Here is a 22,854-nt window from a genome sequence, read left to right as displayed (position 1 = left end):
ACCGTATATACTCGAGTATAAGCCTAGTTTTTCAGCACAAAAAATGTGCTGAAAAACCCAGATTCGGCTTATACTCGAGTCAAAAAAATAAATATATCTAAACTCACCTTTCCGGTGACCCCCGTATATCTTCTGTGCGATCTGTCTGGCAGCGGCGGCAGGCTATATACACTGGGGCAGGGTCTGGCATGCTATATACACTGGGGCAGGGTCTGGCAGGCTATATACACTGGGGCAGGGTCTGGCAGGCTATATACACTGGGGCAGGGTCTGGCATGCTATATACACTGGGGCAGGGGCTGGCAGGCTATATACACTGGGGCAAGGGCTGGCAGGCTATATACACTGGGGCAGGGTCTGGCAGGCTATATACACTGGGGCAGGGTCTGGCAGGCTATATACACTGGGGCAGGGTCTGGCAGGCTATACACACTGGGGCAGGGTCTGGCAGGCTATACACACTGGGGCAGGGTCTGGCAGGCTATATACACTGGGGCAGGGTCTGGCAGGCTATATACACTGGGGCAGGGTCTGGCAGGCTATATACACTGGGGCAGGGTCTGGCAGGCTATATACACTGGGGCAGGGTCTGGCAGGCTATATACACTGGGGCAGGGTCTGGCAGGCTATATACACTGGGGCAGGGGCTGGCAGGCTATATACACTGGGGCATGGGCTGGCTGGCTATATACACTGGGGCAGGGTCTGGCAGGCTATATACACTGGGGCAGGGTCTGGCAGGCTATATACACTGGGGCAGGGTCTGGCAGGCTATATACACTGGGGCAGGGTCTGGCAGGCTATATACACTGGGGCAGGGTCTGGCAGGCTATATACACTGGGGCAGGGTCTGGCAGGCTATATACACTGGGGCAGGGTCTGGCAGGCTATATACACTGGGGCAGGGTCTGGCAGGCTATATACACTGGGGCAGGGGCTGTCAGGCTATATACACTGGGGCAGGGGCTGTCAGGCTATATACACTGGGGCAGGGGCTGTCAGGCTATATACACTGGGGCAGGGGCTGGCAGGCTATATACACAGGGGCAGGGGCTGGCAGGCTATATACACTGGGGCAGGGGCTGGCAGGCTATATACACTGGGGCAGGGGCTGGCAGGCTATATACACTGGGGCAGGGTCTGGCAGGCTATATACACTGGGGCAGGGTCTGGCAGGCTATATACACTGGGGCAGGGTGCGGCAGGCTATATACACTGGGGCAGGGTGCGGCAGGCTATATACACTGGGGCAGGGTGCGGCAGGCTATATACACTGGGGCAGGGTGCGGCAGGCTATATACACTGGGGCAGGGTCTGGCAGGCTATATACACTGGGGCAGGGTGCGGCAGGCTATATACACTGGGGCAGGGTCTGGCAGGCTATATACACTGGGGCAGGGGAAGGCAGGCTATATACACTGGGGCGGGGTCTGGCAGGCTATATACACTGGGGCGGGGTCTGGCAGGCTTTATACACTGGGGCAGGGGCTGGCAGGCTTTATACACTGGGGCAGGGGCTGGCAGGCTATATACACTGGGGCATGGGCTGGCAGGCTTTATACACTGGGGCAGGGGCTGGCTGGCTATATACACTGGGGCATGGGCTGGCAGGCTATATACACTGGGGAAGGGGCTGGCAGGCTATATACACAGGGGCAGGGTCTGGCAGGCTATATACACTGGGGCAGGGCCTGGCAGGCTATATACACTGGGGCAGGGCCCGGCAGGCTATATACACTGGGGCAGAGTCTGGCAGGCTATATACACTGGGGCAGGGGCTGGCTGGCTATATACACTGGGGCAGGGTCTGGCAGGCTATATACACTGGGGCAGGGCCTGGCAGGCTATATACACTGGGGCAGGGTCTGGCAGGCTATATACACTGGGGCAGGGTCTGGCAGGCTATATACACTGGGACAGGGTCTGGCAGTCTATATACACTGGGGCAGGGTCTGGCATGCTATATACACTGGGGCAGGGTCTGGCAGGCTATATACACTGGGGCAGGGTCTGGCAGGCTTTATACACTGGGGCAGGGTGCGGCAGGCTATATACACTGGGGCAGAGGCTGGCAGGCTATATACACTGGGGCAGGGGCTGGCAGGCTATATACACTGGGGCAGGGGCTGGCAGGCTATATACACTGGGGCAGGGGCTGGCAGGCTATATACACTGGGGCAGGGGCTGGCAGGCTATATACACTGGGGCAGGGGCTGGCAGGCTATATACACTGGGGCAGGGGCTGGCAGGCTATATTCACTGGGGCAGGGTCTGGCAGGCTATATACACTGGGGCAGGGTCTGGCAGGCTATATACACTGGGGCAGGGACTGGCAGTCTATATACACTGGGGCAGGGTCTGGCAGGCTATATACACTGGGGCAGGGTCTGGCAGGCTATATACACTGGGGCAGGGTCTGGCAGTCTATATACACTGGGGCAGGGTCTGGCAGGCTATATACACTGGGGCAGGGCCTGGCAGGCTTTATACACTGGGGCAGGGCCTGGCAGGCTATATACACTGGGGCAGGGCCTGGCAGGCTATATACACTGGGGCAGGGCCTGGCAGGCTATATACACTGGGGCAGGGTCTGGCAGGCTATATACACTGGGGCAGGGTCTGGCAGGCTATATACACTGGGGCAGGGGCTGGCAGGCTATATACACTGGTGCAGGGGCTGGCAGGCTATATACACTGGGGCAGGGTCTGGCAGGCTATATACACTGGGGCAGGGTCTGGCAGGCTTTATACACTGGGGCAGGGTGCGGCAGGCTATATACACTGGGGCAGGGTCTGGCAGGCTATATACACTGGGACAGGGCCTGGCAGGCTATATACACTGGGGCAGGGTCTGGCATGCTATATACACTGGGGCAGAGTCTGGCAGGCTATATACACTGGGGCAGGGTCTGGCAGGCTTTATACACTGGGGCAGGGTCTGGCAGGCTATATACACTGGGGCAGGGTCTGGCAGGCTATATACACTGGGGCAGGGTCTGGCAGGCTTTATACACTGGGGCAGGGTCTGGCAAGCTATATACACTGGGGCAGGGGCTGGCAGGCTATATACACTGGGGCAGAGGCTGGCAGGCTATATACACTGGAGCAGGGGCTGGCTATATACTACTGGGAGCTTGCTGGCTATATACTGGGGAGGCTGTCACCAATGCATTTCCCACCCTCGGCTTATACTCGAGTCAATAGGCTTTCCCAGTATTTTGTGGTAAAATTAGGGGCCTCGGCTTATACTCGGGTCGGCTTATACTCGAGTATATACGGTATATACACCACAGCAGTGCAGAGGATGTCAGGACAAGTATATACACCACAGCAGCGCAGAGGATGTCAGGACAAGTATATACACCACAGCAGCGCAGAGGATGTCAGGACAAGTATATACACCACAGCAGCGCAGAGGATGTCAGGACAAGTATATACACCACAGCAGCGCAGAGGATGTCAGGAGAATGTCACATACACCACAGCAGCGCAGAGGATTTCAGGAGATGTCACACACACACCACAGCAGCGCAGAGGATGTCAGGAGAAGTATATACACCCCAGCAGCACAGAGGATGTCAGGAGAAGTATATACACCCCAGCAGCGCAGAGGATTTCAGGAGATGTCACATACACCACGGCAGCGCAGAGGATTTCAGGAGATGTCACATACACCACAGCAGCGCAGAGGATTTCAGGAGATGTCACATACACCACAGCAGCGCAGAGGATTTCAGGAGATGTCACATACACCACGGCGGCGCAGAGGATTTCAGGAGATGTCACATACACCACGGCGGCGCAGAGGATTTCAGGAGATGTCACATACACCACAGCAGCGCAGAGGATTTCAGGAGAATGTCACATACACCACAGCAGCGCAGAGGATTTCAGGAGATGTCACATACACCACGGCGGCGCAGAGGATTTCAGGAGAATGTCACATACACCACAGCAGCGCAGAGGATTTCAGGAGATGTCACATACACCACAGCAGCGCAGAGGATTTCAGGAGAATGTCACATACACCACAGCAGCGCAGAGGATTTCAGGAGATGTCACATACACCACAGCAGCGCAGAGGATTTCAGGAGAATGTCACATACACCACAGCAGCGCAGAGGATTTCAGGAGATGTCACATACACCACGGCGGCGCAGAGGATTTCAGGAGAATGTCACATACACCACAGCAGCGCAGAGGATTTCAGGAGATGTCACATACACCATGGCGGCGCAGAGGATTTCAGGACACAATACACGACACAAGTTTTTTGCTTTCAGAGAATAATTTAATAATTTATTTTGGACAAATCACATCATTTTCTTTCCTCCCGTATTTTTTTGGGGGGGAGGATTTTTTATTATTTTGTTTCCACATTTTCACACAAACGCTGAGACACGTTTTACACGCACGACATGTCATGGCGTCCGCCCGGCGCGGGGGCCCGGGGGATAGAGGTCATGATATAATAGATAAACTCTGGATACTTAGGACGATCACGATAGTAACCGCACGGCAAAGCTGCGCAGCGCACACACACACACGTTACGACACGTCACCGTCACACGGGAGAAAAGAAACCGGGGAGGGGTCAGGGGTCACAGGCAGGAACACCGCAACGCACCACGTACCGGGGCCAGGGATAGATAGCGAGGAGAGCGCCAGGAAGGAGACGCACGACACGTAGTAGTAGTATACACGTATGTACACGGAGGACGCGCGCCCTCGGCTCTGGCCGGATGTAGTGTCCTCTCTCTTCCTCCCGCCGCCTCTCCTCTACCTCTTCTTCGGCGCCACTTATTTTTCGGGGGGGATTTTTGAAGCCGTGCACACAGGTGGAGGGAGCGGGACAAGACGCGGAGGTAGTGGGGGGGGGGGGACCCTTCAGTCGGAGAAGAGACTGGCGAAGGATTTCCTCAGGTTGCGGATGGTCTCGGCTTTCACCTCGTCGTGGCTAAGGCTGGAACGTGGAGCCGGCGAGTCTGCAAGGGTGAAGGAGTTGGTGAGGGACTGGGACTTACTGGAGGACGATGGGCGATGATGGGAGAAGATGGCGGTGGGTGGGTGGGGGGGACACGGTCAGGTGGGGGGGAGGGGATGTGTTATACAAGAAGGAGGAAAGAGAAATAATGATCAGTTAACGTCATGCAGTACTAGTCACCCCCTCTAAGCTAGCCGCCACCTTCTACTGCCTGCGGAGGGCGCTGGTGGCGGCACAACCCGCTTATAACAACCCGCTTTGTGCCCACGCTGTGCCCACCTCACCCAAGCGGCATGCAACAAGGGATGCAGAAGGAAGTATAGGAAGCTGAACCTGTGTGGCCCACCCAGAACCTCCGGGGCTCTTACTTCAGCTGCGGCTGGGGTGGGGGCAGCTCTTGGCCCGGCTTCTGAGCCAGCTGAGGCTTTTGGGGCCCGCCGGGACGTGACCCCTGCCCGGGTCCGGGAGGGTTAGGCCTGGGTTGCTGGGTCATGGGTCGTTGCTGTTGTGGCGGCTGTGGTTGAGGTGGCGGCTGTTGCCCGCCCGGAGCTGACTGCCGCTGCTGCGGTGGAGGCTGCTGTCCCGGCTGGCGGATGCCGTGCTGCTGCTGTAGATGGACGGGAGGAGGGGGCTTCTGCTGGGGTCCTGCAGGTACCGGCTGCCTTGGTGGTCCGGGTTGGCGAGGTGGAGGGGGCTGGACGCCCATGGGCTTGGGCCCGGCTGGCATAGGGGGAGCCTGCTGCTGCTGACGTTGGGGGGATTGCGGGCTTGGCTGCCTTTGGGGGGATTGCGATTGGCGAGGTGATGGCTGTTGCTGGGAGCGCATCTGCTGCGGTGAAGACTGCTGCGGCGGAGGCTGCTGCTGCGGGGGGATCATCTGCCGCTGCTGCGCCCCAGGGCTGGGGAGATTTGGTGGATGTGGTGATGGCTGAGGACCTAAACCTTGCAGCTGCTGCCCTTGGGGTGGAGGCCTCTGCTGGGAGGGAGGTCCCTGGCGCTGAGGACCCTGCGCGGCCGGAGGACCCCCTGTAACAGAAGAGACGCAGGTCATATACAAGCATTCCCATGATGCACCTGCTTCCTGCTACACATCACATGGGGGCGCTCTACCTTGTGGAGAAGGCCTCTGCTGCTGGACAGGTGTGCCAGAGCGGGAGTGGACCGGCTGAACCTGCAGCAAGAGGGAAAGCAAAGCACCAATTAGAGCAGTGGGCTGCAGAGAGCTAAGAGCACAGCAGTGTGAGGACGCTCCCTACTTACCTGCGGCTGCTGTGCGTGCATGGCGCGGCTCGGGGAGGAGCTGCACTGCAGAGACTGCGCCATCTTACTGACCACCAGGTCGGCGATCAGGTGCCGGTCCTCCTCCTGCTGGTCCCCAATTAGAGGCATAGAGGAGCCAACGACCTGAGGAAGACATGGTAGCCATGACGTACTGTGGCCTCAGGGTGGCGCTGCATTACGTCCCCGTGGGGCACTTACCTCTATGATGTGGTCCTTGCCGTCTTTCCCGTGCAGAGCCTCCACAGCGCAGATGTCCAGACCCCCAAAGACCTCCGAGCAGGCGTCCACCCAGAGCCGGTACCTGCAAGGAACACCCCAAACGTCAGCCACCCCAAAATCTCACCCCTTGGCTATAAAGATGCTACAAGGTTCTGGCTGTTGAGGGGCCGGACCCCCAATAATCTGACAGCAGGGATAGTGTATAATAAAGGGAACCTGTCAGCAGCTGTGACCATGCAGACTGCAGATTCGTATTCACAATGCCAGGATTGTGCACAGGAGGCATGTCCTCACACTGCTGTGCTCTTAGCTCTCTGCACTGTACTGTTCCACAGCCCCAGGAAGAGCAGGGAGCACAGCAGTGTGAGGACATATTCACAATCCTGCTGCTACTAACAACATAAACATCCACTCTGATCTATGAGTGTCTATGCGGTACCTGTCCGAGACTGCGATCTGCTCCAGCATGGCCGACCCCGTGTTGGTTTTCCAGTTCCCAGAAATGGAAGTTCTCCTGAAATATAACACAAGGAACGGTCAGTAACATCCTCAGTGCCCCCGGTCCCCATACATAGATCATAGGTGGCAGCAGGACGGATGCAATACCAACTTCCACCACCGCCGATGCTGCAAACAGCGCCCCCTCCCTGCTGCTGCACTGGAGGCCGTCATTGAGAAATCTCATCCATTGCATCACCATCTAGTGGCGGCTCGTGACATGACAGGATTCTGACCCAACTTTTCTCCATAAATAATTATCCTTAAACCGAATAACCTCATTATTCACCGGCGCTGTCATATGTCAGGTCATTGCTGATGCCTCCCCCTCCCCCCCATGGCCGTCTGCCAGGTTATGCTGTAATGGATGACTCGGGGCTGAGTAGTAAAGACGGTGACTGACAAACCTGACGCCCGGTGGTGCAAGTGCAGGGAGTCCAGATCAGCCCAATCCCAATAGGCTTCCAGAAAGTCAGGTGTAAAGCATTAAACTCACCCCAGATGTTCTAAGTAAATCTATAAATCTATTTTTAAAGGTGATTTTGCCCCGAAATTCTCACCTGATGTTGGTAACAGTCCAGACTGGCAAAGAAATCCCAAATAAATTATGTGTAATAATGAGAAATGACACCGGGAAATAGAGAGAAGAACAAAGACACACAGAAAGTCATGACACCAGCCAAAATCTAGCAGCGATTAGAGAGCAAATCCTGACACTTAGTGAAAAACATGTGAAAAAAAATGTATTATATACTATGTATAAAGGCTTTGTTGGTGATGGAACTTCAAGACGCCTCCTGTATCGGGCCCCAATTCCCCCGAATAGAGATATTACTGTCCCATATGGAAATACAAGGGTCCCATATGGAGATACTAGGGGGTCCTGTATATTTTTCACTAAGTACCTGGATTGCTTCCTAATTACTGATACATCTCAGCAGGTGTCATGACTTTCCGTGGCTTTTTGCAGCTTTCTTTCTTCATGTGTTCAATTTTCCGTTTGTCATTTCTCATTATTACACAAATTTGAGGACATCTTTGGTTTGATATCTTTGCCCGTGTGGATTGGATCGGCTCTTACCGACAGTGGGGCTCATTTACTAAGGGTCCGAATCGCGCATTTTCATCGGTTTCCCAAATTTTTCCATTTGGCGACGAATTTCCCCGGGATTTTGGCGCACGCGATCGGATTGTGACGCATCGGTGCCGACTTTCCCGTGGCCGTCGGAAAACAATTTGTGTCGCAAGAATAGCACTCACATACACCAAGACGGATTAGGTGAACTCCGGCATTAGTGATTCAGCGTCAGAGAATGCACCGCAGGATCGCGACTGGACCGGGTAAGAAAATCTGCCCCAATGTGTCAATAGCAACGTTAAAAACATATTTCATTAGAAAGCTGGTGATGTGCTGCCTTATTTAAGAGAACACAAATGGGGCTCATTTACTTACCCGGTCCTGTCGCGATCCTGCGGTGCGTTGTCGGACGAGGATTCGGATCTGCCGGGATTCACTAAGTTCGTGCGCCCGATATCCAGCAGGTGTCGCTGCTGCGCCGAGGTCCGCCGGAGTTCACCTTCTTCTTCCCGGTGCATGTAAGTGCTGATCTTGCGACACAAATCCTTTTTTAAATTCCGTGGTTTGTCCGAATCCGTCGGGTTGTCCGACAGCCACGCCACTCGATTTCTGTCGCATGCATGCCGGCGCCTATGCAGTATAATCCAATCACATGTGCCAAAATCCTGGGGCAATTCGGCGCAAAACGGTAATCACCGGGAAACCCGACGAAAATGCGTCCAACGGACCCTTAGTAAATGAGCCCCAAGATCTTCTTTTCCCACCTTGGGAAACTTATTTGCAAGAACTTTAGTTTCTTTCCTGACCCATTATCAGTTATGTCCTCATTGTATGACCTCATCAGTGATGTCATCCGGCTCCTCCACATGGGAGAAGATGTGCGTCATCCCTCACCAGGGGAGTGTACGATGGGCGAGAGCGAGGAGTATGATAACAAGCCGATTCTTCTCCACTGGGCCATTGAAGGCAATGGTCTCATTCCCGTGTCCAGGGATTGGCTCAGTGGTCATGTGCACAATGTAACGCAACCTCATCACTTGTCTGATAGACTGAATAGACTATAGAGCTGCAGCCAGAACTGCAAGGGGAATATGGACATCCCCTTTAACCAATATGATCTCCTGTCCCCCCAGTCCACCAGGTATATTGGGTATAGAGGCAATACCATTGGCCCCCTTGTAGAGAGGCTGTGTAGGCAACATGGGTTTTGGGTAAAAACCCAATGATATCAGAGAAGTAATTCAGGTCAAAAAATGTGTCCTCTCTCAAGGCTGATAACTGGAAACAGCCGCATTAAACTAGACAGTGCATGGATATCCAAACAGATTGCAGGTGTAAGGTCCCTTTAAGAAGTAAAGAACAATTCCACCCACTTTCCATATTCCCGCTGCTCGAACAGATCATTACTCCTGGCCTTCGCACAAGCCGAGCAGACGGCAGCCTCCTACACCGCGCACACTGTGCCGGAGACAATGGGGAACGGTGGGGGGCGGCTCAGGACTTCTCATCATATGGGAAGCTGTGACAACACCGCGTTCACCAATGGTCCCAGTGTCTGATCAGTCACACAATGCAGCTCTTACAGGACCCAAACCCAAGCACATGACTGGTCCTAACGGTTGCCGGTTCCAAACATCGATAGTCAGTTCATCCAAAAAAGTGCTAAAAGTTAAAGGGAACCTGTCATCAGAAATTGACCTAATGAAGCACTTCCAGTATGTTGTCAGGCAGCTGAACACCTTCCAGGTCATGTTTCTTTCATGACCCAGTGCGGTGGCATCATAAAGAAAATCTACTTTGAAGTGAGATGTAAGTTGGTCAAGGAGGTGGAGATTTTAACACTGAAGTCAAGCTCTCTCTTCCTCAGAAAGCTATTTCATTGTAATTGATGGTCCTGCACCCAGAGACATCACTAACCAGATCTCCTGAAGTCCGATGCACAATGTCAAGTACAGAGGAGGCTCAGAGCTCCCCATCCTGACTTCAGAGTTAAACTCTCCTCTTCTGACTTTCTACAACCAATTTACATCTCACTTCAAAGTTGATTTTGTAGATGATGCCAACACACTGGACCATGAAAGAAATAATAACTAGAAGGTGTTACACTGCCTGACAATATTCTGGTAGTGGTTTATTAGGCCAATTGCTGATGACAGGTTCCCTTTAAGCTCCTGGTGGCCAGTGGTCCTACTTCTATACCTTATGTCTTATGACTCAGGGTCAATGTGAGGTCCTGTTGTCTGCATGTTCTAGACCATACAGCAGGATATCATGTGTGTTCTAGGTTTCAAGTTGACTTCCAACTGGTTTGGCCAAATCCACTGAACTCCATGAGTAGTCCTGCGTGTGCTAGACCATACATTGGGGCAGATTTACTTACGAGTCCCGGGGCGATCCCCGAGGTGCGTTCCCCGACAAGAATGCACAACTGCCGCGATTCACTAAGAGCATGCGCCCGATATCCTGCATCTGTCCGCTGGAGTTCACCTTCTTCTTCCTGATGCATGCAAGTGCTTGGCATTTAAATGTTAAATCCCGCGGATCGTCTGACGCCCCCCCCATTTCTGTTGCATGAAAGCCGGCGCCGATGAGCCAAAATCCGATCGCGTGCGACACAATCCCCGAAAAGTCGGGAAACCCTGGAAAATGCAGCCGCGGGACCCTTCGTAGATAAGCCCCATTGTCTTGTCAGTTCTGCTCTAGAACTGAAGCAGGCATGAAGATGATGGGAGTTGTACTGCCTCTACACCTCAAGGCATCCTGTTACTTCAGCTATGTACTTTGTTTCGTACTGAAGTTCATAAGTTGTCTTACTGTACGAGTGTTACAACATCATCTTACTTCTGCCTAACAGCTGCTCTAGAACACACATTCATGTCTGAGACTAATTTTACTGCATACAAGTTCTCGACTGTACATTATCTTCTCACTTCTGCTCCATACTTCCTCCAGGAGCTAGTCCTAGTCCTTTTCCAGGACAGACCTCGTGTATATTGGCTCTTGGGTAGACCATACCATGGGTATCATCTCTACACCCCTGCATGTTCAAGTCCATGATTGGCTGATCATACAATGTTCTAGATCATGTGCTGCCTTATTATCTATCTCTTCTTGGCTTCAATCGCATGCATCTAGACCTCAAGTCATAACATCTGCTCTGTAACATCTTAGACCAATGTTCTAGATCATACATCACCTTTACATTTCTACTCCATACATCTTCTAGGAGCTAATTCATTTCTACACAAGACCCTGTCCATGTCTGATCCTACCACAGAACCACAGATCCTACACACGTCTTGTAGGTTTGAAGCCCCAATGCTTGACTTGTTCTTCTGTAGGCTGTGGGCATGAGTGGTCCTACTGTACACCTGTTCTAGATCATACATCACCTTTTCATTGCAGCTTCAGACATCTTCGAGGAGCTAGTTCCTTTCTACACAAGACCCTGTCCATGTCTGATCCTACCACAGAACCCCATATCCTACACATGTCTTGTAGGTTTGAAGCCCCAATGCTTGACTTCTGTAGGCTTCACCAGTCCTTGTCTACACCCTAGGACACGAGTTCACGAGTCTGACTAGTCCTGCGACTGGTTTCGAGTTGTTATCACTGTCTAGTTATTCTAGGACACGCAGGATCATATCTTTCAAGTTTGATGAGGAACCTAGAACTTGTCCCTCAGAAGTTTCCTCTCCCCCGCCCCCGCCAGGTACGGAGAGTTAATCACAAGCAGATGATTTAGCATTCTTGTGAATGTGGGATTTTTGCTTTAGGAATGTGCGGGGAGCTTTGGCTTTCTGGGAATTTTTCCTTTATTTTCCCAGACATCTGACGGTGATAAAACCCTTCCTGCAGAACGGCGGCTTCCTTGTATGGAGAGCAGTATGGGCCGACGTGACCACTAACAATCCGGATGGTATAAGATTAAAGGCGCGCTACTTTCCCACAGATCTCTGTGCACCAGGGCAGATTGGAAACAAGGTGTTACAGAGACTCGTGCCGGGTCATGTCAGAAGGAGAGAGGGAAGGGAGAGGCCGATATTATACACAACCAGAAAAACCCGCACAGCAGACAGGGAGGGAGAGAGACCCGAATATATTCACAGATCCGGAACACGGATATTTTTAGCTTGAGGTAAAGTGTGGAATCTATTTATGGTTTCATGGGAGGAAAGAGTCATAAAAACAGCAGCAAATCCTAAGGACAAAAACCCTACACAAGAACACAGTGACCAGATGTCCTGAAGGGGGCGCCATAGCAGGCGTCTGTGACCAGGACCACTGCCAGGACCTGCTCATGGGATAAGGGGGCATCATGTGCAAGGTCAGCTCACTTATTTCTGTCACCCCCAAGTGTCAGCGTGTCCCTGTCCTGTCCCCCAAGTGTCAGCGTGTCCCTGTCCTGTCCCCCCAAGTGTCAGCGTGTCCCTGTCCTGTCCCCCAAGTGTCAGCGTGTCCCTGTCCTGTCCCCCCAAGTGTCAGCGTGTCCCTGTCCTGTCCCCCCAAGTGTCAGCGTGTCCCTGTCCTGTCCCCCCCAAGTGTCAGCGTGTCCCTGTCCTGTCCCCCAAGTGTCAGCGTGTCCCTGTCCTGTCCCCCAAGTGTCAGCGTGTCCCTGTCCTGTCCCCCAAGTGTCAGTGTGTCCCTGTCCTGTCCCCCAAGTGTCAGCGTGTCCCTGTCCTGTCCCCCCAAGTGTCAGCGTGTCCCTGTCCTGTCCCCCAAGTGTCAGCGTGTCCCTGTCCTGTCCCCCCAAGTGTCAGCGTGTCCCTGTCCTGTCCCCCAAGTGTCAGCGTGTCCCTGTCCTGTCCCCCCAAGTGTCAGCGTGTCCCTGTCCTGTCCCCCCCAAGTGTCAGCGTGTCCCTGTCCTGTCCCCCAAGTGTCAGCGTGTCCCTGTCCTGTCCCCCAAGTGTCAGCGTGTCCCTGTCCTGTCCCCCCAAGTGTCAGCGTGTCCCTGTCCTGTCCCCCAACTGTCAGCGTGTCCCTGTCCTGTCCCCCCAAGTGTCAGCGTGTGCCTGTCCTGTCCCCCAAGTGTCAGCGTGTCCCTGTCCTGTCCCCCAAGTGTCAGCGTGTCCCTGTCCTGTTCCCCCAAGTGTCAGCGTGTCCCTGTCCTGTTCCCCCAAGTGTCAGCGTGTCCCTGTCCTGTCCCCCATGTGTCAGCGTGTCCCTGTCCTGTGCCCCAAGTGTCAGCGTGTGCCTATCCTGTCCCCCCAAGTGTCAGCGTGTCCCTGTCCTGTCCCCCCCAGTGTCAGCGTGTCCCTGTCCTGTCCCCCCAAGTGTCAGCGTGTCCCTGTCCTGTCCCCCCAAGTGTCAGCGTGTCCCTGTCCTGTCCCCCCCCAAGTGTCAGCGTGTCCCTGTCCTGTCCCCCCAAGTGTCAGCGTGTCCCTGTCCTGTCCCCCAAGTGTCAGCGTGTGCCTATCCTGTCCCCCCAAGTGTCAGCGTGTCCCTGTCCTGTCCCCCAAGTGTCAGCGTGTCCCTGTCCTGTTCCCCCAAGTGTCAGCGTGTCCCTGTCCTGTTCCCCCAAGTGTCAGCGTGTCCCTGTCCTGTCCCCCCCAGTGTCAGCGTGTCCCTGTCCTGTTCCCCCAAGTGTCAGCGTGTCCCTGTCCTGTTCCCCCAAGTGTCAGCGTGTCCCTGTCCTGTCCCCCCCAGTGTCAGCGTGTCCCTGTCCTGTCCCCCCCAGTGTCAGCGTGTCCCTGTCCTGTTCCCCCAAGTGTCAACGTGTCCCTGTCCTGTCCCCCCCAGTGTCAGCGTGTCCCTGTCCTGTCCCCCCAAGTGTCAGCGTGTCCCTGTCCTGTTCCCCCAAGTGTCAGCGTGTCCCTGTCCTGTTCCCCCAAGTGTCAACGTGTCCCTGTCCTGTCCCCCCCAGTGTCAGCGTGTCCCTGTCCTGTCCCCCCAAGTGTCAGCGTGTCCCTGTCCTGTCCCCCCAAGTGTCAGCGTGTCCCTGTCCTGTCCCCCTCCAAGTGTCAGCGTGTCCCTGTCCTGTCCCCCCAAGTGTCAGCGTGTCCCTGTCCTGTCCCCCTCCAAGTGTCAGCGTGTCCCTGTCCTGTCCCCCAAGTGTCAGCGTGTCCCTGTCCTGCCCCCCAAGTGTCAGCGTGTCCCTGTCCTGTCCCCCTCCAAGTGTCAGCGTGTCCCTGTCCTGTCCCCCCAAGTGTCAGCGTGTCCCTGTCCTGTCCCCCTCCAAGTGTCAGCGTGTCCCTGTCCTGTCCCCCAAGTGTCAGCGTGTCCTTGTCCTGTCCCCCAAGTGTCAGCATGTCCCTGTCCTGTCCCCCCAAGTGTCAACGTGTCCCTGTCCTGTCCCCCCAAGTGTCAGCGTGTCCCTGTCCTGTCCCCCAAGTGTCAGCGTGTCCCTGTCCTGTCCCCCAAGTGTCAACGTGTCCCTGTCCTGTCCCCCCCAGTGTCAGCGTGTCCCTGTCCGGTCCCCCCAAGTGTCAGCGTGTCCCTGTCCTGTTCCCCCAAGTGTCAGCGTGTCCCTGTCCTGTTCCCCCAAGTGTCAACGTGTCCCTGTCCTGTCCCCCCCAGTGTCAGCGTGTCCCTGTCCTGTCCCCCCAAGTGTCAGCGTGTCCCTGTCCTGTCCCCCAAGTGTCAGCGTGTCCCTGTCCCCCAAGTGTCAGCGTGTCCCTGTCCTGTCCCCCAAGTGTCAGCGTGTCCCTGTCCTGTCCCCCCAAGTGTCAGCGTTTCTCTGTCCTGTCCCCCCCAGTGTCAGCGTGTCCATGTCCTGTCCCCCCAAGTGTCAGCGTGTCCCTGTCCTGTTCCCCCAAGTGTCAGCGTGTCCATGTCCTGTCCCCCCAAGTGTCAGAGTGTCCCTGTCCTGTTCCCCCAAGTGTCAGCATGTCCCTGTCCTGTCCCCCCAAGTGTCAGCGTGTCCCTGTCCTGTCCCCCCAAGTGTCAGCGTGTCCCTGTCCTGTCCCCCCAAGTGTCAGCGTGTCCCTGTCCTGTCCCCCCCAGTGTCAGTGTGTCCCTGTCCTGTCCCGCCAAGTGTCAGCGTGTCCCTGTCCTGTCCCCCCAAGTGTCAGTGTGTCCCTGTCCTGTCCCGCCAAGTGTCAGCGTGTCCCTGTCCTGTCCCCCAAGTGTCAGCGTGTCCCTGTCCTGTCCCCCCCAGTGTCAGCGTGTCCCTGTCCTGTCCCCCCAAGTGTCAGCGTGTCCCTGTCCTGTCCCCCCAAGTGTCAGCGTGTCCCTGTCCTGTCCCCCTCCAAGTGTCAGCGTGTCCCTGTCCTGTCCCCCCAAGTGTCAGCGTGTCCCTGTCCTGTCCCCCTCCAAGTGTCAGCGTGTCCCTGTCCTGTCCCCCAAGTGTCAGCGTGTCCCTGTCCTGCCCCCCAAGTGTCAGCGTGTCCCTGTCCTGTCCCCCTCCAAGTGTCAGCGTGTCCCTGTCCTGTCCCCCCAAGTGTCAGCGTGTCCCTGTCCTGTCCCCCTCCAAGTGTCAGCGTGTCCCTGTCCTGTCCCCCAAGTGTCAGCGTGTCCTTGTCCTGTCCCCCAAGTGTCAGCATGTCCCTGTCCTGTCCCCCCAAGTGTCAACGTGTCCCTGTCCTGTCCCCCCAAGTGTCAGCGTGTCCCTGTCCTGTCCCCCAAGTGTCAGCGTGTCCCTGTCCTGTCCCCCAAGTGTCAACGTGTCCCTGTCCTGTCCCCCCCAGTGTCAGCGTGTCCCTGTCCGGTCCCCCCAAGTGTCAGCGTGTCCCTGTCCTGTTCCCCCAAGTGTCAGCGTGTCCCTGTCCTGTTCCCCCAAGTGTCAACGTGTCCCTGTCCTGTCCCCCCCAGTGTCAGCGTGTCCCTGTCCTGTCCCCCCAAGTGTCAGCGTGTCCCTGTCCTGTCCCCCAAGTGTCAGCGTGTCCCTGTCCCCCAAGTGTCAGCGTGTCCCTGTCCTGTCCCCCAAGTGTCAGCGTGTCCCTGTCCTGTCCCCCCAAGTGTCAGCGTTTCTCTGTCCTGTCCCCCCCAGTGTCAGCGTGTCCATGTCCTGTCCCCCCAAGTGTCAGCGTGTCCCTGTCCTGTTCCCCCAAGTGTCAGCGTGTCCATGTCCTGTCCCCCCAAGTGTCAGAGTGTCCCTGTCCTGTTCCCCCAAGTGTCAGCGTGTCCCTGTCCTGTCCCCCCAAGTGTCAGCGTGTCCCTGTCCTGTCCCCCCAAGTGTCAGCGTGTCCCTGTCCTGTCCCCCCAAGTGTCAGCGTGTCCCTGTCCTGTCCCCCCCAGTGTCAGTGTGTCCCTGTCCTGTCCCGCCAAGTGTCAGCGTGTCCCTGTCCTGTCCCCCCAAGTGTCAGTGTGTCCCTGTCCTGTCCCGCCAAGTGTCAGCGTGTCCCTGTCCTGTCCCCCCAAGTGTCAGCGTGTCCCTGTCCTGTCCCCCCAAGTGTCAGCGTGTCCCTGTCCTGTCCCCCTGTGTATTAACAAATCTTTGTTGTGAGAAGGAAAAACTCCTTTATGACTATTAGCGATCAGGTCCCATATTGAGCTTCATCTGCTATTTAAGGTCATGTACCACCAGGATGAAGGATTGTAAACCAAGCACTGACATACAGGTGTGCGCCCCCTCTGCAGAGTCTGCTCTTGTTTAGGCTTCCTATGCCCTTGTTTTTAAGAAAAAAAAGGCTTTAAAAATTATATTAATGAGCCTGAGGGGCTCCAGCCTCCATTAACACCCATAGAGCCCGGAGCCCCTGAGGCTCATTTACATTATTTTAAAATCCCTTTTTTGGGGGTAAAAACTTGGGCATAAGAAGATAAAAAAAGAGTGTATCCTGCCAGAGGGGGCACACACCAGTATGTCAGTACCAGAGGGGGCGCACACCAGTATGTCAGTACCAGAGGGGGCGCACACCAGTATGTCAGTACCAGAGGGGGCGCACACCAGTATGTCAGTACCAGAGGGGGCGCACACCAGTATGTCAGTACCAGAGGGGGCGCACACCAGTATGTCAGTACCAGAGGGGGGAGCACACACCAGTATGTCAGTACCAGAGGGGGCGCACACCAGTATGTCAGTACCAGAGGGGGCGCACACCAGTATGTCAGTACCAGAGGGGGGAGCACACCAGTATGTCAGTACCAGAGGGGGCGCACACCAGTATGTCAGTACCAGAGGGGGGAGCACACCAGTATGTCAGTACCAGAGGGGGGCGCACACCAGTATGTCAGTACCAGAGGGGGGAGCGCACACCAGTATGTCAGTACCAGAGGGGGCGCACACCAGTATGTCAGTACCAGAGGGGAGCGCACACCAGTATGTCAGTACCAGAGGGGGCGCACACCAGTATGTCAGTACCAGAGGGGGGCGCACACCAGTATGTCAGTACCAGAGGGGGGAGCACACACCAGTATGTCAGTACCAGAGGGGGCGCACACCAGTATGTCAGTACCAGAGGGGGGCGCACACCAGTATGTCAGTACCAGAGGGGGCGCACACCAGTATGTCAGTACCAGAGGGGGCGCACACCAGTATGTCAGTACCAGAGGGGAGCGCACACCAGTATGTCAGTACCAGAGGGGGCGCACACCAGTATGTCAGTACCAGAGGGGGCGCACACCAGTATGTCAGTACCAGAGGGGGGAGCACACACCAGTATGTCAGTACCAGAGGGGGCGCACACCAGTATGTCAGTACCAGAGGGGGCGCACACCAGTATGTCAGTACCAGAGGGGGCGCACACCAGTATGTCAGTACCAGAGGGGGGAGCACACACCAGTATGTCAGTACCAGAGGGGGCGCACACCAGTATGTCAGTACCAGAGGGGGGCGCACACCAGTATGTCAGTACCAGAGGGGGGAGCACACACCAGTATGTCAGTACCAGAGGGGGCGCACACCAGTATGTCAGTACCAGAGGGGGGCGCACACCAGTATGTCAGTACCAGAGGGGGCGCACACCAGTATGTCAGTACCAGAGGGGGCGCACACCAGTATGTCAGTACCAGAGGGGAGCGCACACCAGTATGTCAGTACCAGAGGGGGCGCACACCAGTATGTCAGTACCAGAGGGGGCGCACACCAGTATGTCAGTACCAGAGGGGGGAGCACACACCAGTATGTCAGTACCAGAGGGGGCGCACACCAGTATGTCAGTACCAGAGGGGGCGCACACCAGTATGTCAGTACCAGAGGGGGCGCACACCAGTATGTCAGTACCAGAGGGGGGAGCACACACCAGTATGTCAGTACCAGAGGGGGGAGCACACACCAGTATGTCAGTAACAGAGGGGGCGCACACCAGTATGTCAGTACCAGAGGGGGGAGCACACACCAGTATGTCAGTACCAGAGGGGGCGCACACCAGTATGTCAGTACCAGAGGGGGCGCACACCAGTATGTCAGTACCAGAGGGGGGAGCACACACCAGTATGTCAGTACCAGAGGGGGGAGCACACCAGTATGTCAGTACCAGAGGGGGCACACACCAGTATGTCAGTACCAGAGGGGGCACACACCAGTATGTCAGTACCAGAGGGGGTGCACACCAGTATGTCAGTACCAGAGGGGGCGCACACCAGTATGTCAGTACCAGAGGGGGGAGCACACCAGTATGTCAGTACCAGAGGGGGCGCACACCAGTATGTCAGTACCAGAGGGGGCGCACACCAGTATGTCAGTACCAGAGGGGGCGCACACCAGTATGTGAGTACCAGAGGGGGCGCACACCAGTATGTGAGTACCAGAGGGGGCGCACACCAGTATGTCAGTACCAGAGGGGGCGCACACCAGTATGTGAGTACCAGAGGGGGCGCACACCAGTATGTCAGTACAAGAGGGGGCGCACACCAGTATGTCAGTACCAGAGGGGGCGCACACCAGTATGTCAGTACCAGAGGGGGCGCACACCAGTATGTGAGTACCAGAGGGGGCGCACACCAGTATGTCAGTACCAGAGGGGGCGCACACCAGTATGTCAGTACCAGAGGGGGCGCACACCAGTATGTCAGTACCAGAGGGGGCGCACACCAGTATGTCAGTACAAGAGGGGGCGCACACCAGTATGTCAGTACCAGAGGGGGCGCACACCAGTATGTCAGTACCAGAGGGGGCGCACACCAGTATGTCAGTACCAGAGGGGGGGCACACCAGTATGTCAGTACCAGAGGGGGCGCACACCAGTATGTCAGTACCAGAGGGGGGAGCACACACCAGTATGTCAGTACCAGAGGGGGCGCACACCAGTATGTCAGTACCAGAGGGGGCGCACACCAGTATGTCAGTACCAGAGGGGGCGCACACCAGTATGTCAGTACCAGAGGGGGCGCACACCAGTATGTCAGTACCAGAGGGGGCGCACACCAGTATGTCAGTACCAGAGGGGGCGCACACCAGTATGTCAGTACCAGAGGGGGGAGCACACACCAGTATGTCAGTACCAGAGGGGGCGCACACCAGTATGTCAGTACCAGAGGGGGCGCACACCAGTATGTCAGTACCAGAGGGGGCGCACACCAGTATGTGAGTACCAGAGGGGGCGCACACCAGTATGTCAGTACCAGAGGGGGCGCACACCAGTATGTCAGTACCAGAGGGGGGAGCACACCAGTATGTCAGTACCAGAGGGGGGAGCACACCAGTATGTCAGTACCAGAGGGGGCACACACCAGTATGTCAGTACCAGAGGGGGCGCACACCAGTATGTCAGTACCAGAGGGGGTGCACACCAGTATGTCAGTACCAGAGGGGGCGCACACCAGTATGTCAGTACCAGAGGGGGGAGCACACCAGTATGTCAGTACCAGAGGGGGCGCACACCAGTATGTCAGTACCAGAGGGGGCGCACACCAGTATGTCAGTACCAGAGGGGGCGCACACCAGTATGTGAGTACCAGAGGGGGCGCACACCAGTATGTCAGTACAAGAGGGGGCGCACACCAGTATGTCAGTACCAGAGGGGGCGCACACCAGTATGTCAGTACCAGAGGGGGCGCACACCAGTATGTGAGTACCAGAGGGGGCGCACACCAGTATGTCAGTACAAGAGGGGGCGCACACCAGTATGTCAGTACCAGAGGGGGCGCACACCAGTATGTCAGTACCAGAGGGGGCGCACACCAGTATGTCAGTACCAGAGGGGGCGCACACCAGTATGTCAGTACCAGAGGGGGGAGCACACACCAGTATGTCAGTACCAGAGGGGGCGCACACCAGTATGTCAGTACCAGAGGGGGCGCACACCAGTATGTCAGTACCAGAGGGGGGAGCACACACCAGTATGTCAGTACCAGAGGGGGGAGCGCACACCAGTATGTCAGTACCAGAGGGGGCGCACACCAGTATGTCAGTACCAGAGGGGGCGCACACCAGTATGTCAGTACCAGAGGGGGGAGCGCACACCAGTATGTCAGTACCAGAGGGGGCGCACACCAGTATGTCAGTACCAGAGGGGGCGCACACCAGTATGTCAGTACCAGAGGGGGCGCACACCAGTATGTCAGTACCAGAGGGGGCGCACACCAGTATGTCAGTACCAGAGGGGGCGCACACCAGTATGTCAGTACCAGAGGGGGGAGCACACACCAGTATGTCAGTACCAGAGGGGGGAGCGCACACCAGTATGTCAGTACCAGAGGGGGGAGCGCACACCAGTATGTCAGTACCAGAGGGGGGAGCGCACCAGTATGTCAGTACCAGAGGGGGGAGCACACCAGTATGTCAGTACCAGAGGGGGCGCACACCAGTATGTCAGTACCAGAGGGGGCGCACACCAGTATGTCAGTACCAGAGGGGGCGCACACCAGTATGTGAGTACCAGAGGGGGCGCACACCAGTATGTCAGTACCAGAGGGGGCGCACACCAGTATGTGAGTACCAGAGGGGGCGCACACCAGTATGTCAGTACAAGAGGGGGCGCACACCAGTATGTCAGTACCAGAGGGGGCGCACACCAGTATGTCAGTACCAGAGGGGGCGCACACCAGTATGTCAGTACCAGAGGGGGCGCACACCAGTATGTCAGTACCAGAGGGGGCGCACACCAGTATGTCAGTACCAGAGGGGGGAGCACACACCAGTATGTCAGTACCAGAGGGGGGAGCGCACACCAGTATGTCAGTACCAGAGGGGGCGCACACCAGTATGTCAGTACCAGAGGGGGCGCACACCAGTATGTCAGTACCAGAGGGGGGAGCACACACCAGTATGTCAGTACCAGAGGGGGGAGCGCACACCAGTATGTCAGTACCAGAGGGGGCGCACACCAGTATGTCAGTACCAGAGGGGGCGCACACCAGTATGTCAGTACCAGAGGGGGCGCACACCAGTATGTCAGTACCAGAGGGGGCGCACACCAGTATGTGAGTACCAGAGGGGGCGCACACCAGTATGTCAGTACAAGAGGGGGCGCACACCAGTATGTCAGTACCAGAGGGGGCGCACACCAGTATGTCAGTACCAGAGGGGGCGCACACCAGTATGTCAGTACCAGAGGGGGCGCACACCAGTATGTGAGTACCAGAGGGGGCGCACACCAGTATGTCAGTACAAGAGGGGGCGCACACCAGTATGTCAGTACCAGAGGGGGCGCACACCAGTATGTCAGTACAAGAGGGGGGAGCGCACCCCAGTATGTCAGTACCAGAGGGGGGAGCGCACACCAGTATGTCAGTACCAGAGGGGGCGCACACCAGTATGTCAGTACCAGAGGGGGCGCACACCAGTATGTCAGTACCAGAGGGGGGAGCGCACCCCAGTATGTCAGTACCAGAGGGGGGAGCGCACACCAGTATGTCAGTACCAGAGGGGGCGCACACCAGTATGTCAGTACCAGAGGGGGCGCACACCAGTATGTGAGTACCAGAGGGGGCGCACACCAGTATGTCAGTACCAGAGGGAGCGCACACCAGTATGTCAGTACCAGAGGGGGCGCACACCAGTATGTCAGTACCAGAGGGGGGAGCACACACCAGTATGTCAGTACCAGAGGGGGCGCACACCAGTATGTCAGTACCAGAGGGGGCGCACACCAGTATGTCAGTACCAGAGGGGGGAGCGCACCCCAGTATGTCAGTACCAGAGGGGGGAGCGCACACCAGTATGTCAGTACCAGAGGGGGCGCACACCAGTATGTCAGTACCAGAGGGGGCGCACACCAGTATGTCAGTACAAGAGGGGGCGCACACCAGTATGTCAGTACCAGAGGGGGCGCACACCAGTATGTGAGTACCAGAGGGGGCGCACACCAGTATGTCAGTACCAGAGGGGGGAGCACACACCAGTATGTCAGTACCAGAGGGGGCGCACACCAGTATGTCAGTACAAGAGGGGGCGCACACCAGTATGTCAGTACCAGAGGGGGCGCACACCAGTATGTGAGTACCAGAGGGGGCGCACACCAGTATGTCAGTACAAGAGGGGGCGCACACCAGTATGTCAGTACCAGAGGGGGCGCACACCAGTATGTCAGTACAAGAGGGGGGAGCACACACCAGTATGTCAGTACAAGAGGGGGCGCACACCAGTATGTCAGTACCAGAGGGGGCGCACACCAGTATGTCAGTACAAGAGGGGGCGCACACCAGTATGTCAGTGTGCAGGCTTTACATTTCCTTCATCCTGTTGGTAGATGTCCTTTAAATGAGAAGACAGGATCTGTGTATGATCCTCATGTATGACGTCTGCACTTACATGTAGGCTTTGTAGTTGTTTCCGATTTTCTGGATACGGACATCGTACTTGGCGTCGATAAATGGTTCGGACGTGGCGTAGGTTTTTGTCAGGGCGACCACGCTGGCGATGTCCTGGAAGTCATACTGGTTGTCCACCTTCACCTGGAATGAGAGAACAGATCACAGAGTGATCAGTGAAGCCTTCAATGGATGATCAGACCTCAGTGCTGTGACCACCGGA

General features: G+C 56.2%; 1 protein-coding gene across 4 annotated transcripts in view; it reads right to left on the bottom strand.

Moving 5' to 3' along the window:
- Positions 1-4,269: 4,269 nt before the first annotated feature.
- SYN1 (synapsin I) overlaps positions 4,270-22,854 on the bottom strand; it is a 76,718-nt gene continuing 58,133 nt past the window's right edge. Inside the window, exons 7-13 of one of the 4 annotated variants that reach the window (XM_072125123.1) lie at positions 22,633-22,775; positions 6,924-6,998; positions 6,464-6,566; positions 6,245-6,388; positions 6,095-6,155; positions 5,318-6,010; positions 4,270-4,985 (exon numbers count right to left, since the gene is read on the bottom strand). In XM_072125123.1, coding sequence (XP_071981224.1) covers positions 5,349-6,010; positions 6,095-6,155; positions 6,245-6,388; positions 6,464-6,566; positions 6,924-6,998; positions 22,633-22,775 — 1,188 coding nt within the window. In that variant the 3' untranslated portion in view covers positions 4,270-4,985; positions 5,318-5,348. Of the gene's footprint in view, positions 5,024-5,317; positions 6,011-6,094; positions 6,156-6,244; positions 6,389-6,463; positions 6,567-6,923; positions 6,999-22,632; positions 22,776-22,854 lie in introns of all 4 variants that reach the window. The other 3 variants (XM_072125120.1, XM_072125121.1, XM_072125122.1) reach the window with 3 other exon arrangements.

Source organism: Engystomops pustulosus, chromosome 9, assembly GCF_040894005.1.
Source record: "Engystomops pustulosus chromosome 9, aEngPut4.maternal, whole genome shotgun sequence".
NCBI lineage: Eukaryota > Metazoa > Chordata > Amphibia > Anura > Leptodactylidae > Engystomops > Engystomops pustulosus.
The sequence above is the reverse complement of the archived record's forward strand: the minus strand, read 5'-3'. Positions and strand labels throughout refer to the sequence as shown.